This window comes from Cryptotermes secundus, unplaced genomic scaffold, assembly GCF_002891405.2.
Source record: "Cryptotermes secundus unplaced genomic scaffold, Csec_1.0 scaffold250, whole genome shotgun sequence".
Classification (NCBI taxonomy): Eukaryota; Metazoa; Arthropoda; class Insecta; order Blattodea; family Kalotermitidae; genus Cryptotermes; species Cryptotermes secundus.
In genome coordinates this window covers 994100-1007597 of record NW_019738873.1, presented here as the reverse complement: position 1 = coordinate 1007597, position 13498 = coordinate 994100, and the positions used below count along the sequence as shown (strand labels likewise).

The 13498-nt window shown below is 40.7% G+C and overlaps 1 protein-coding gene across 3 annotated transcripts in view; it reads left to right on the top strand.

Annotated features, from left to right (window-relative positions):
* LOC111871102 (membrane-associated guanylate kinase, WW and PDZ domain-containing protein 2) overlaps positions 1 to 13498 on the top strand; it is a 52926-nt gene that overhangs the window by 25516 nt on the left and 13912 nt on the right. For 2 of the 3 annotated variants that reach the window (XM_023863904.2, XM_023863903.2), the window contains exons 2-9: positions 647 to 880; positions 2464 to 2691; positions 4232 to 4397; positions 6767 to 6978; positions 7813 to 7905; positions 8018 to 8209; positions 9888 to 10076; positions 11084 to 12650. In XM_023863904.2, coding sequence (XP_023719672.1) covers positions 647 to 880; positions 2464 to 2691; positions 4232 to 4397; positions 6767 to 6978; positions 7813 to 7905; positions 8018 to 8209; positions 9888 to 10076; positions 11084 to 12650 — 2881 coding nt within the window. The remainder of the gene's footprint in view (positions 1 to 646; positions 881 to 2463; positions 2692 to 4231; positions 4398 to 6766; positions 6979 to 7812; positions 7906 to 8017; positions 8210 to 9887; positions 10077 to 11083; positions 12651 to 13498) is intronic. The other variant, XM_023863905.2, reaches the window with a different exon arrangement.

The following is a 13498-nucleotide window of genomic DNA, read 5'->3' as shown; positions in this document are numbered from 1 at the left end:
ATACGTATATGCATAATGAATTTTGAATGCTGTGTCTTATTGTGGAAACTTTCTTACATAAATATACTGTTTTGGAGTCCAACGTGTTAATCCTAAGGCAAAATGTGCAGTATACAATAATCTAATTTTGATGTGAAAGGTTTTCACATCTTATTGTTCATTATTTGCATGAAAATCCTAAAATGAATGCATAATACTAGATTATTTTTTCAAAACTATTACAAATTTGTTATTAAATTCTATAGTGGTTGTTAAAAGTAAAAGTTATAAGATATTTTTAAGTATTAGGTGTTTTGTCCATTATAATGCCTACTTCACATGAATCCCAAGCACACTCCTTATCAGCTGTGTCTTTTTGTTCCTCAGAAACAGCACGTTATACCGAATGTTGATGTATAGCATGAAATAGAGGTGTTATTAAGGTCAAGTTGTATGAAACTTCCTTCGATACAGAAAATATTCTGTGACACACAGTAGCAGATGATTTCTGATTGAATGAAATATATCTCTGTTGTTAGCTTTGTAGCATTGATTTATGTCTGGTATAATTGAATATCAGTCACGCTGGAAGAAGTATGTAAAATCAAGAAGAAACCAAATTGGTGGTGAGTAATGTTCACGTTAAATATCTGTCCGTTTGTTTCAGCTGCAATAACAAAAGACCTTCGTCAGTTCTTGAATGCAAGATTCCAGAAAGGCTCAGTTGACCACGATCTGCAGAACACTATTCGGGACAATTTATACTTGCGAACAGTGCCAGTTACAACTCGCACACCACGAGATGGTGAAGTGAATGGTATTGATTACACTTTTCTCAGCACTGAGGAGTTTATGGCATTAGAGAGAAGTGGAAATTTACTTGAAAGTGGCATCTATGAAGGTACAATAAGATTTTATTTTATGTATTTGATTCTTTGTCTTTATCTTTCTGATTTTCATTTGCACTTTATGTAATGATAAATACCATAGTAAGGCTTGCCTCTGCTTTTATTTGTCAGATATGAGGTTCTCATAGTGTTAGCTATGAAGATATCTGTCTGTTAGGATATAGTACTGAGTAGTCTTGTGTAAGTCAGTTGATGTTTAGAGGAATAAATCACTTTCATCTTCAGGGTTGGAAGAGTAGCCAAGAGAGAAACCAGCGTGAAGCAGGAAGCACTTGACTATGCAGCATTATATCCCAGAAGACAGAATTCTTCTCATAGTTTCTTTCAGTCTTTCTCTTGCTTTCACCTCTCTCCTGTCCCTCTCTTTCTTTCTGTCTAACCTCCCTCAAGGTGTGACTTTTCTATTACCTGAAGTAGCTGAATAAATTTTAAAGTGTGTAGCTCTGTTAATGGAACTGACAGTTCTACTGACTCGTGATACTTTCGAGTGACAAAAATGCCTTGCCATGAAACTAATTCTTCAACCAGTAATACAGATTACAGTAAATAGTTAAGTTACGTGGCCGTGCCAAAGCTCAGGCGGTTAGTGACCGGGTTCAATTCCAGGTCAGGTCGCATTTGTTTTGTGGTGGACAAAGTGGCACTGGGGCAGGTTTTCTTCAAGCACGTCAGTTGCCCCAGCAAATTCTCATTTCACCAAGTGCTCCATACTCATCATCCAGGGCTGGTACAATGGGCTGATGTACCAAGTGGACTCAATGTCACCCAATTCCAAGAATTAATGACTTAATTTGTTACTTTCTTATAGAGTGTCCTTTTTTTTTTCAAGTATTTAAACTTTAAATTATATGTACTGGGGGCTGCCATATGTCATTTGGTATAGTGACTAGGCTATGGGCTGGGCAGCTGGGGTTTGATTCCTGGTAGTAGCAAGAGATTTTTTACTCTTCTCCATAATTATGTCCAGACCTGCTATGGTGCCCATCCAGCCTTCTGTGCAGTGGATGTTGGGGCTGCATCCCCAAGAGTAAAGCTGCAGAGGCATGAGGCTGATCTCGTCCCTCCTCTCCACCATACGCCTTCATGGCATGGTGCTTAATTACATAATTTGGTACAGAGGTAACTGTACCTGTACCTAACATTTACTATGTTAGAAGTTCCAGAATTACACTTATATGGACATGACAAAGCTGTACATGTTAAGAGACAGCCATGCGTTTATGTCATTGCTGTCTACACAAACAGGCGAAGTAATGAAATGTCCAGATCGCGTGTCACATAATGACATCCAGTAAACTGAATCAGCTTGTTTTGTGAGCACAGCCGCTTCCCATCATCTGTATGATCTTGTATGAACTAGTTGGCATCTCAGAAACATTCTCCTTTCATTCGGAATTCCTGTGTTGCATATGTAAAATATCCCTTGACCTCTTCCTGATAAAAGGAGTGTATAATTATCGTTTGACGTTCCAGGTTGCCAGTAGACATTATATGCTATAGCAAACATCTGTATTTTTTCTAGTGCTGTGATAACTAGATTGTGTTTGCTGTCCTGAGACATTGTTTCTTGTGACAGGAAATCACTATGGTACCCCAAAGCCTTCACAGGAACCCCCAGTCTCACCACCTCAGAGTAGTGGCTCCAACACTAATTTGAGTTCTGGTCTGCCTTTGGGACCACTCTTTCCTGGTGCTCATCCGAGCTCTGAGGGAAAACGGAAACGCAACCGTTCCAACGTAGAAGCTATGGCAGCTAAGAACATGGAGCCAGAAGTTACAGGCGGGCATAACCTAGTTAATGATGGTAATTTTTCTTATGTGTTATTAATTTTGCTGCTGCTTGTATTTGAATGTTCAGTCAGAAGTATGTTTATTTGTAATAACTGAACAACTGGAAAATACTTGTACATATCATTAGCGGAAGCATTTTTCATGGTTCTTACCATATCCAAATCTGTGAGCTGAAGTAATGATTTTAGTAAGTGATTGTGTTGAGTGTTATGTTGAAAGAGCAAGTGATGCATATCAGCACTACAGGAAGTGTGAGTGTTGGCTGCCAGATGCATGTGATTAAGCAGGCTTGTTAATTGAGAATTGCTCAAGTGTGAAAATGATGAAAAGCCACCAGACTGGAGATTGTTGAAGAATGTAACACATCTGCAGCTGTAATGGTACTTAAAAAAGAGTGTGATGTTGTAGTCCCTTGCCAGCTGCGAATTTCAAGTATCTTCAGCCCCCCCTCCCCCAATTTGCATCCAGTTTTTGCCATAGTTGGTGTACATATAGACTGTTCTTTTTAAACGCAAAAAAAAAAATAATTGTTTTCATAAAAGGTATCCCTCCTTCCCTCATTTGTACTTGTCAGGTTCTTGGTTGATTTTCTGGTGTGATGCTTTACTTTGCTTTCATGCACTTTACAGACTTGCTGCGACATATCTGTTTATTTTGAGTCCCTTACTGAATTTTTGTATATGAAATTACCTCTGCTTACAAGTCTTCAGCCAAACTTTTCTGTTGCTGCTCTGCAGTTTCAGCCCATGCATGACATGACAAAGACTTCCTGCTACTTGATCCATAAATTTGTAAAACACAGATTTTCCATTACTCTTCATTTGAAATAAAATGAGGAATTTACAAGCGTAAGGTCAGAAAGGCATATGAGTAGTTTCTTCCACCACTACACTGACTTTTCGTCAAAATGATCAGCCAGCACCTGAAGTGATTTTTCTACCCTGATCTTTTAATCCATTCCTGCCAAAGTTTTGGTTTTCCCATTGGCTCCTTTAGATGTTGGTTCATCTCTATCCTGCCACAGTTTACACTAATCATGAAGTAAAGATCTCGCATGTCACCGTATGATTCCAAGGATGTGGTTATTCACATGAACAGTTGTGTTTCTGCTCTTTTTCAGTTTTCTTTATGCATTTGCTTTAGCTTATTTTTTGTACTTCTTTTGGCTTGTTTTGGACTTCATCGTCTGGTATGCAAAAGAAAAAAGACCACGACATTTCGGAGACTGGATCTGTCTCCATCTTCAGGTGGGCAGGGAAGGATAAACCTACTCAGTTGGGCCCATTAGAAAGAGCTAGTCTCAATCACTGGACAAGCCAAAAGAAGTACAGTATACACCATCGTCAGAATCCTGTCAAGTTTATCTTATTTTTTGTGTTTGCCATTACTGTCTCAACTGCTTTTGTGTCTCTAGTTCTCAGGTGGTGGTGATAATTTTATGCCTTTTATTAAGTTATTTTGCCACTTTCCCTTGATTTGAAAGAGGCATACTGATAAAATAAATACACTTTCACAATTAAAACAATTAACTGTTCACTGTGCATTATCTTCAGGGACGTGTGGAGGCAGTAGTGAAGGGGACCAGGTACTAGGTTTGGGAACTCCCCCAAGTTATTTCCATGCTGGAGAAGGATCTGACTCTCTTCGTTCGGATCTGGGACCTCTGCCGCCGAACTGGGAGAAAGCTTATACCGAGAGAGGCGAAGTGTACTTCATAGAGTGAGTAACTGTAATCACATGTATCAGTATTAATATTTCTAGAGAGCATGTATTAGCAGAAATGTTTAAGTGTCTTGTTAGAGGTACATCTTTTATTAGGAACTGAAATGTCATATGAATTGGCTGTTGTATGTGTAATGCAGTAGTAAGGTAAGGTAAAGTTGGCCCAGTGCTTAACTAGTGCTTTGCCATGAAAACATGATGGGTGCATGGATGTGTAGCTCCACTGTTCTTGATCTCGGCACTAGATGAAGGTGAGTGGTCAGCTTTACGCCGCTGCTGCTTTACCTCAGGGGAAACAGACCCTAGTACCCATTGGATGGGAGGCTGGGTGGGCCCCAGAGCCAGTAATGCAGTTAGTGTGCAGTATGAAATGGGCTTCAGCCTGACAGTAATGAGACTGGATGTTGGAGATTCACGGCTTCTTCTTATAAAGAACTGGAGGTAGAATAAGTAAGCGATATGAGATTTTCAGTATCTGTAACATCTCATATAATGCCTTTGAAGATATCTTTAAATGGCATCTAGTCTGCCATTGCACCTGTATTTAAATGACACAAGGTCCCTGCTGTTGCATTGATATCTTGTTTTTACATGATGTTCAACCTTGAGACGAATGAACCCTTTCTCAGATTTATTGTGTTTTCCAACTTCATCCATTGTTCATTATTCTAGAAGCTAGAAAATGCAACATTTCAGAAACTGGGTCTGTTTCTGTCTTTGGGTGAAGGGGGGTACCTACTGTGTTGGGTCCCTTAGAGAGCTAACCTCAATCATTTGGTCCCTCACCTGAGGATGGAAACATCCAGTTTCTGAAATGTGTTTTCTAGCTTCTGGAGTACCGGATGATGGACAAAGTCCAAAACCCAATAATTCTAAGTATTATAAACCATCATCAGAAACCTTTAGGATATAATCAACCATTTCTGTATGCAGAGGGCTCTGATTGCAATTACAAGAAAAGTGAAGAGCACATCTCGTCTAAAAATGGTATGTTCTTCTTGGAGTTCAGTGATAAGCAGGAGAATCCTTACTGAAATATTAGGGTCTTGGTTCTTCCACTTTCCACCTCAGCTGTTGTGTTTCTCTCATCTCCTCCAGGCGAGTTGTTAACACCAACTCCCTGGATTGAGTAGTAGATGAAGAGGTTCACATTCCCCTTGCCAACCAGAGCATACAGGCTTATAATAAAGATGAGAAACCATTTTATTAACATTGGAAGTTCCTAGCCTCCCTACCATCATCAGGGCTGGGTATGAAATTGTCACACTGTAACCACACATTCCTAATCCACCACTGAGATGCTGCAAATGTCAAATATTCAGACATACTCACCAGAGATGTGCATGTAGCCTGGTAGGTGGCAGCTGTGGTGAGAGTGGCCATGGTGAAGCTCTGTCCCTTCCCACCCCACAATATAAACTGCAACCAAGCCCACCCTTCCAGTGACAACTTGTTTATTGTTTCCGGATGAGAGATCATATTTATCTCTTCTTTGCCACTTTCAAGGAATTGAGGTGGGTTCTCAGGTAAAAGCAGACCCCACCCGTCACCACATCATAGGCTGCTGTCTGCACTGAGACTTATGTTACCTTTCATTACACTGTGCCTCATGTCAATCACCATTGCCAACCATGGATACCCCTTCTGTAAACACTGGACCATTGCACACCTCAAACTGCAGAACTCTGATATTAAAGTGTACATTCATATCTCAGTCTTGTTTTGGTGGCTGGCATGAACAGTCTGAAGGATACCTGAATGCAGCAAGTCACCACCTTGTACATCGGTCCAAACAGAAAACACAGGGAGGCTGAAACAGTCCACCCCCATTAAAGTGGTATGTTTTTCCTTTCGTGCCCACTGCTTCCTTCTTGAGCATCCATTATTGATAAACATTAGGATGCTGAACTCAAGGAAGATTAGATGGACAAACCATGGAGCATATGTAGGGTAATGAATGTGTACAACATTGTCACCTGAAGTTAAGGTACCGATTGGAAGACCAAAACATACTTGAGGGAATCATGTTAAGTGGGTTTTAAAGAAGTAGGATGGGAGAGTTTGGATTGTATTTACCTAGATCAGGACAGAGACCAGTGCTGAGCTATTATGAATATGGTAATGAAGTTGTGGGTTCCTTAAAATGCATGGAATTTCGTGAGTACCTGAGTGACTGTTAGCTTCTCAAGAAGGGCTCTTCTCAGTGCAGTTAATTAGTAAAGAAACTTAATTTGTCCATATGCTGGAAAATTTGTGGATGTGGTGTAATTAACCATTCACTTTTTCGAAAAATTGTATCCTCAGTTTGTAATTATGTATTCTAGTCTTAATTGCTACGAGACATTCTCCCCGTTTGAATGTTACAGTCATAACTCTGGTACCTCCCACTGGTTGGACCCACGGCTCTCCAAGTTTCAAAAGAAGTCCTTAGAAGAATGCTTGGATGATGAATTGCCATATGGTTGGGAGAAAATCGACGATCCACATTATGGTACTTACTACATAGATCATGTTAACAGAAGGACGCAGTATGAAAATCCAGTGATCCAAGCCAAGCGGGCGGCTCAGGACGGCACTAGTAAGTGTTGAGTACAGGAAGAGGTAGCAAAACTTAATTTGAACCTCTTTATGAGAATTACTTAGTAAAGGAATATATTGATTCTCTTTGATTTCTTTTTATGTAGACTTTTGTCCCCAGATAATGAACTGAAATTACTGAAACAAATAGATGTGTATGATATGTATCATATCAATATGAATGTTGTATTATTTTGCCTGAGCATATGATTTTAACTGAAACACATGGCAAAACAGACACAGGTTGAATCACTTGGATGAGGCCCCAAATTAGCAATTGTAAATGTCATATTAATTTACTGATGAAAACAAAATTTGTTGAGTACATAACGTTGGTAGATGTGGAGATAATTGGGTTACAGAAAATGATGAAATGGATTTTTCTCTGCATGGCGACACAGGCTGATACAGCATTTCAGATTCATATACGTTATTCCACCACATAACATGCGAAATTACAGGCTGAAGATAATGGCCTGAACATGCTGGGCACCGGGACAGTGTTAACTGAATTTTGTTTTGACTGGTAAATTATTGTATGATTTTTAATTATTAATTCAGGCCCTCCTTTAACTGAGTTGTCTTGTATTTATCAAATAAAATGTCCTGTTCTTAAAACAGCAGCGAACATCCAGACAGACACTCCCATATTTGCTAAGGTAGATGGCTCCGTGCAACTCAAATTTGAACTTCTGTGGGCCTAACAAGGTATAGGCATCAATCTCTTTGTCATTAAAGCTAGGTCAGAAGAGGCACATCCTTTGAATTTTTATGTTTGTAGGGTTTTGTATATAGAGTTGACACACAGGAAAACTAAATTTTCTTCTTGTAACAGGCTCAAATGATCAAAAGGGAAGGAAAGCCCATATTATACCTGGACCACGGCCGGCTGTCAGTAACCACTCAGGAACTTCAAAACACCCAAACAGTGAGTTTATGGAATTTGAAGCAAGCTCTGTTGAACAGTGTTTGCAGTATAGAAAAATGAATGGTTGGTTATTTTTGTTATCAGCCATTAGTCATGTAGCACTTGCTTCCAGATTCTGAACGAGCTTTCTTTACGAGAAATCCAAATGAACTGAATGGTGAACACATTCGGACAACACTTATAAAGTCTTCTCGTGGTTTGGGCTTCACCATTGTTGGAGGTGATGATACAGAAGAAGAGTTTCTGCAAATAAAATCTGTGGTTCCTAATGGCCCAGCTTGGCTTGATGGCAAACTCCAGACTGGTACGTACCTCAATGAGTGTTGATCATTTTATACTGTTACAGACATTGCTGATGTCAGATTGTATGAATGTGATATTTATATTGATTTCCTTATACATTAATATACTGAAACAAAAAAGGCTCAAGAAAGAGATCTGATTCCAGCCTTCTCTACTAGCTTAGGTACAAATTTATCATAAGATAAACACCTCCTAAGAAGTTCTTAACTAAAATCAGTTACCCTGACAGATGTTCACATTTGAAGGCCATACCATTTTCTTTTGAAGAAGAATTGTTCCCTTCTCATATTATTATTATTATTATTATTGTTATTATTGGAGGGGGTGGGTTTCCCCATGCACCGTGACTAATAGTCTATTGTACATCCCCCTTTGATAATCTACCAGTCGCCATACCCTGCCGGTACTGGTGCTCACCATCAGCCCCGTTCAGCCAGCGAAACTGGCAGTGGTTCCCGATACTTCCCCATCTACCGGAGGCATTGGAAACTACTTGGGCGGCAAACTTTGCCTAATTTTGCTTAGAGGTCTCCTAGAGACATGAGGATCTTTTACGTGCCGTAAATCTACGACACGGGACCCACGGCTTAAAGTCCCTCCTGGAGGACTTGTTCCCTGAATTTTTCCACCCTTAAAAATTCCACAACCTCCGCTGGGTTTGAACCCAAAGTATTTGTAAATGTCGTGAAGGTGATGTAAAAAATCCAGAACAGACAGAAGTATTATTAGATTGTACACATAACTTTGAGGAGTTTGTAACTTGCCTAAATTGTGTGCAGCTTCTGTCATGCTGTCCTTGGAAAAGTTGCTTAGCAGAGTGGTTTGTCAGCACAAATATTCTTGTGTTGTCACTCTCATTATGTGTATGGTTTTTGTTCTATTCGGTCTGAACATTATATATGCTGTTTGTATTTGAGAGTTTTAGTGAATCTTTTGGGGTTTTGAAGAATGGATGGAGACCAAAAGTGTTTTTGAAGTCAGAAATTGCTGTACTGGAGTAGTACGAGCTTGAAGAATTAATTGGTATAATGGAATGTGTTCCTGAGGGATCAGAATTCGAGTCCCACTAGGGTAAAGAATTTTCTCTTCTTCACATCATCCAGACAGGCTCTGGGCCCCATTCAGCTTCCTATACAATGGGTACCAGGGGCTCATCCCCTGAGGGTAAAGTGGCAGGGGCATGAGGCTGACCACACCTCCAGCTAGTGCCAAGGTCAAGAAAATGTGGCCTTATATAGCCACTCCCCCATACGTCTTCATGGCATAGTGCTTAATCACTTGAGCACAGGGACAACTTTACTTATTTCAGTAGACTGTGTTCAGGGTGACATGTTGAATGTGGCTTGGTGATGTACTGGTAGACAACAGTGTGTTATGGTGTAGCCGGATAACCCTTCAGCTTATTTGGTTGAGAGATCTGATCGAAATTGTTCCTTGTTATCGAGACTACGTTTCTCTTGTCAAATCTAAGCAGTCCCTCATAAAAGGGATTTAATACACAAACCTAGAAAATTATACAGTGCATTGTATATCTCTCTCCCTTTACATATGGCACATATTGTAATAGTCCTTCTCAGAAGTATGAAGGGATGTGCAGATTATCTGTAATTAAGGTGATTCACATCAACTTGTGTTCTGTGTAAGGTTTCGTTGATAACTGAGAGTCTGTTGGAACACAGGTGATGTGCTGGTGTATGTGAATGAGACATGTGTGCTGGGCTTCACACATCATGACATGGTGAGCATGTTCCAGTCCATCAGCCCAGCAGAGACGGTTACACTGGAGGTATGCCGTGGTTATCCGTTACCTTTCGATCCTAATGACCCAAATACGGAAGTGGTCACAACTGTTGCTGTGAATGCTCCAGGTATGTGTCTTGGCTGCAAGTTCTGTTTTTGTTTACCCGGAAGGAATGAAGAAAACTACGAGACAGTTGCGCTGTACATGGGAGTCAGTGCAGGGACCTTCTGACATATTTCAATAGAGAAAATGGTTCATTAGTGAGAATATGCTTTGCTTCTGGAATGCTGAGCACTTCCAGCAGTAACTGAATGTTTTAAATATCTAAAGAAAGACACTGCAATCTTAAAATTGTTGTCTATGTGAGAAGCAGCAAAACAGAAAAATAAAGAATTTTAAAAGCAATAACAGCAGATGCAGGTTGTGACAATGTTAGTAATTGTTATTTGGACTCTACTGCTGAAGATGATGATGATGATGCCAAGGACAAGGACAACCAAGACTGATGATGATGGACAGACAATGACTAGTTTATGGTTCAGATAAAGGTATGACTCTGTTTATTTTGAAAAAACAAAGACTTCATGAGGTCCACTGTGCCCCCCCCCCACCCCGCCGCATCTTATTTGCGTGTGTATTCATAACTGTGGGAACGTGTTTACTAAGCTGTTGCATAGCAACAGTTGTCTGTCATTCTGTTCCAGTATCTGTTTTGTGTTTTGCGGTCTTTGACATTTTAGTCTGGTGCTTGTCTAAGGTCCTCTAAAGCAGTGGTTCTCAACCTTTGTTAGGCTGCGGCCCGAAAAATTCATTTTTCTCTGGTCACACAACAGGATGCAACGCATAATGATTAAAATGTAAGTTCTACTTCAAGGCCCTGATGGCAGAATTATGATTGATTTAAAGTTCATAATTTGAGATAAACAGTGCCTCAGAAGAAAGCAGTCTTCTGGGATTTGGCACCGTGTATATGTGGTGTTAACCGACGTTTCGGAGGAACGTATCGCCTCTATCTTCATGGTAGAAGAAAAAGTATAAGAAATCTGCAAGCGACAAGACCGTGAGAATGGTAAAAGCTTGTCTCTTGCAAACCAGTAAATAAACTGGAAAATCGTTCTTCTTTGTGTGTTGCAGATGCAGACCCAAGTCTATACTTGGATCATGATGGCAGTCTGAAAGGCAGAGGCTACAACTTCCTGGATGTCTCCTCAGATGGTGTTCATCCTCACAATGGATCAGAAGATTTGGTGAACAGTTCTGTCAGGTCTATGCCAGATTTGTGCACGGCTGAGAAAATAAAGAATATTCAGCGTCCAAGTAGCACAGATGTTCTGTTAAGTGATGGATCAGGTTTGGGTGATTTTAATGACCAGGGTCCTGGAATGAACAAGCCTGAGTTTTTTAGTATATCTATTGTGAAAGGTGCTATGGGGTTTGGTTTCACTATAGCTGACAGTGCATATGGCCAGAAAGTGAAGAAGATTCTTGACAGGCAAAGGTGTAAGAACTTGATGGAGGGTGACATCTTGGTGGATATCAATGCAATTAGTGTGCGGAATATGTGTCATGGTGAAGTGGTTCAAGTGCTCAAGGATTGTTCAAGGAATCAAGAAGCAACAGTGACGGTACAACGAGGAGGTCCAGGCTCACCTGGTAAGAACAAACCTCGGAAAAAGGATGAGCCAGGATTGGCCCTGGGTCATGGTGGTGCAAATAGTAGTGGAGGGGGTAGTGCTGTGGTCAGGAAACCTAACATTGGAAGTAGCGGCTCAACAGCAGGCATGTATCGTAGTAAGACACCGACAGCTGACCTCTACAGCACACAACAGAAGGAAGTGATTCCCAATAGGCCCAAAACTCCGTTAGTGGACACTAGAAACCGTTCAAAAACTCCTACTTCCGAGCGAGACAGGAGACCATGGTCACCTTCAGAAGGTGGAGATAGCGCAGCGTTAGATATAGGATTGGGTGGAAATGGAGTGTCAAAATGTGATGAGAATGGGGCAGATGGTATTGGTTCTTTGAAGAGTCCCTCTTCCCCACTAACTCCTCCATATGATGGCTACAAGACTGCATTTACTTACCCAGATCCATATGATGGTGGTGGGAGGAGTCCGTTGGCAAACTTAAGTGATCGCCTGGGCGTGGTCTCACTCCAGGACCCTGTACGACCTGTGCAAGGGGATTATAGTCGCAGCAGGGGCCTCGAAAATGATTTGGACCCAGATCTTGATCCCGAATCAAATCCAGACTCCGGAGCTTTACAGCAAAGGAATGCATGGAACAAAGTCCATGACGGTCATTACGGAGATTCATACTCTTCAGAGAATGCTGCTCATTCTCCTTTCACTGGTACCTATGAGGCTACTGTAGTGGATCATGCCAGTGTTCCAAATAATCGACCTCCATCGACTGACTATCTTGGTCATTACATGCCACAACCTTATTACAATGGCTATGGAGGGCAATATGAATCAGGCTATGTTTATAGTTATGCTGATGTTCATTCAGGCTACTTGCCTCACAGGGACTTTGGTTATCCACATCCAGCGTCCGGATATCCATCTCAGGGGCAGAATGTTCCTAGTGGTACAGTTGCCCTGGCTAGTTCAGGCTATTATACAGCCACTGATAGTGCCAATAAGAGGAAGGAAAGTACAAGTTTTGAACATGAACAGCCACATCCTAGCACAGTTACAAGGTAAATATGTTTTCATATTTTCACTGAAATGTCTGTAAAATAATTTTTGAAATATTGAAATGTGTGGTAGTGAAGTTCATTGTGAAAAGTCTGATTTCATCACCCAGTTAGGTAAAGGTAAAGCTATCCATGTAATAGGCCATGGAGGCCCATGGGGTTAAGAGATGTTGAGCTTCACACATTTTCTAGACAGTTGGCTCATAGATGGCGGTGAGGCTGTCAGCCATAAGCACTGGCCACCCTTAACCCCCCAGGAATATTCCTGGTACTTACCGCCATCTGTGAGCCGATTGTCTAGATAATGTGGGACCCTCAATATCTCACAACCCTATGGGCCTTCATGGCCTGTTACACAGATAACTTTACCTTTTTTTACTGTGGGAGGGGGCTGAAAGCTTCATTTCATCAACCTTGATGACTTTCTAGAACCTCACAAGGTCGCATGTCTTGCCGTAGTTAATTTCCATAACTTTAAAATTACACTTCACTCACTACTGTAGGTTTCAGAATATAGGTGTTTAAAAATTAATCACTGTATGAGGTTTTGTTAACTTTTCACATTTCCATGTTTTGATTACTCATAAACCATTTAAAAAATCCAAAAGCCCCCCATTTCCCCCTCTTTTTATTCTTACTTGAAACACTGCAAGAACATAATTTTTGCATGGCTTGGATTATCTCTTGGTTTACATCACATACTGGGTCATTGTTGGATAAAATTCAGACAACCAGACTTCTGTGGAGGCTGTGGGCACCAGAAGTATAATTCTTACACAGAAATTGAAACATGCATGGTATTTAACCTGTAAGTATCAAACAATTGAGAGTTAACAAATGTGTATAGTTGG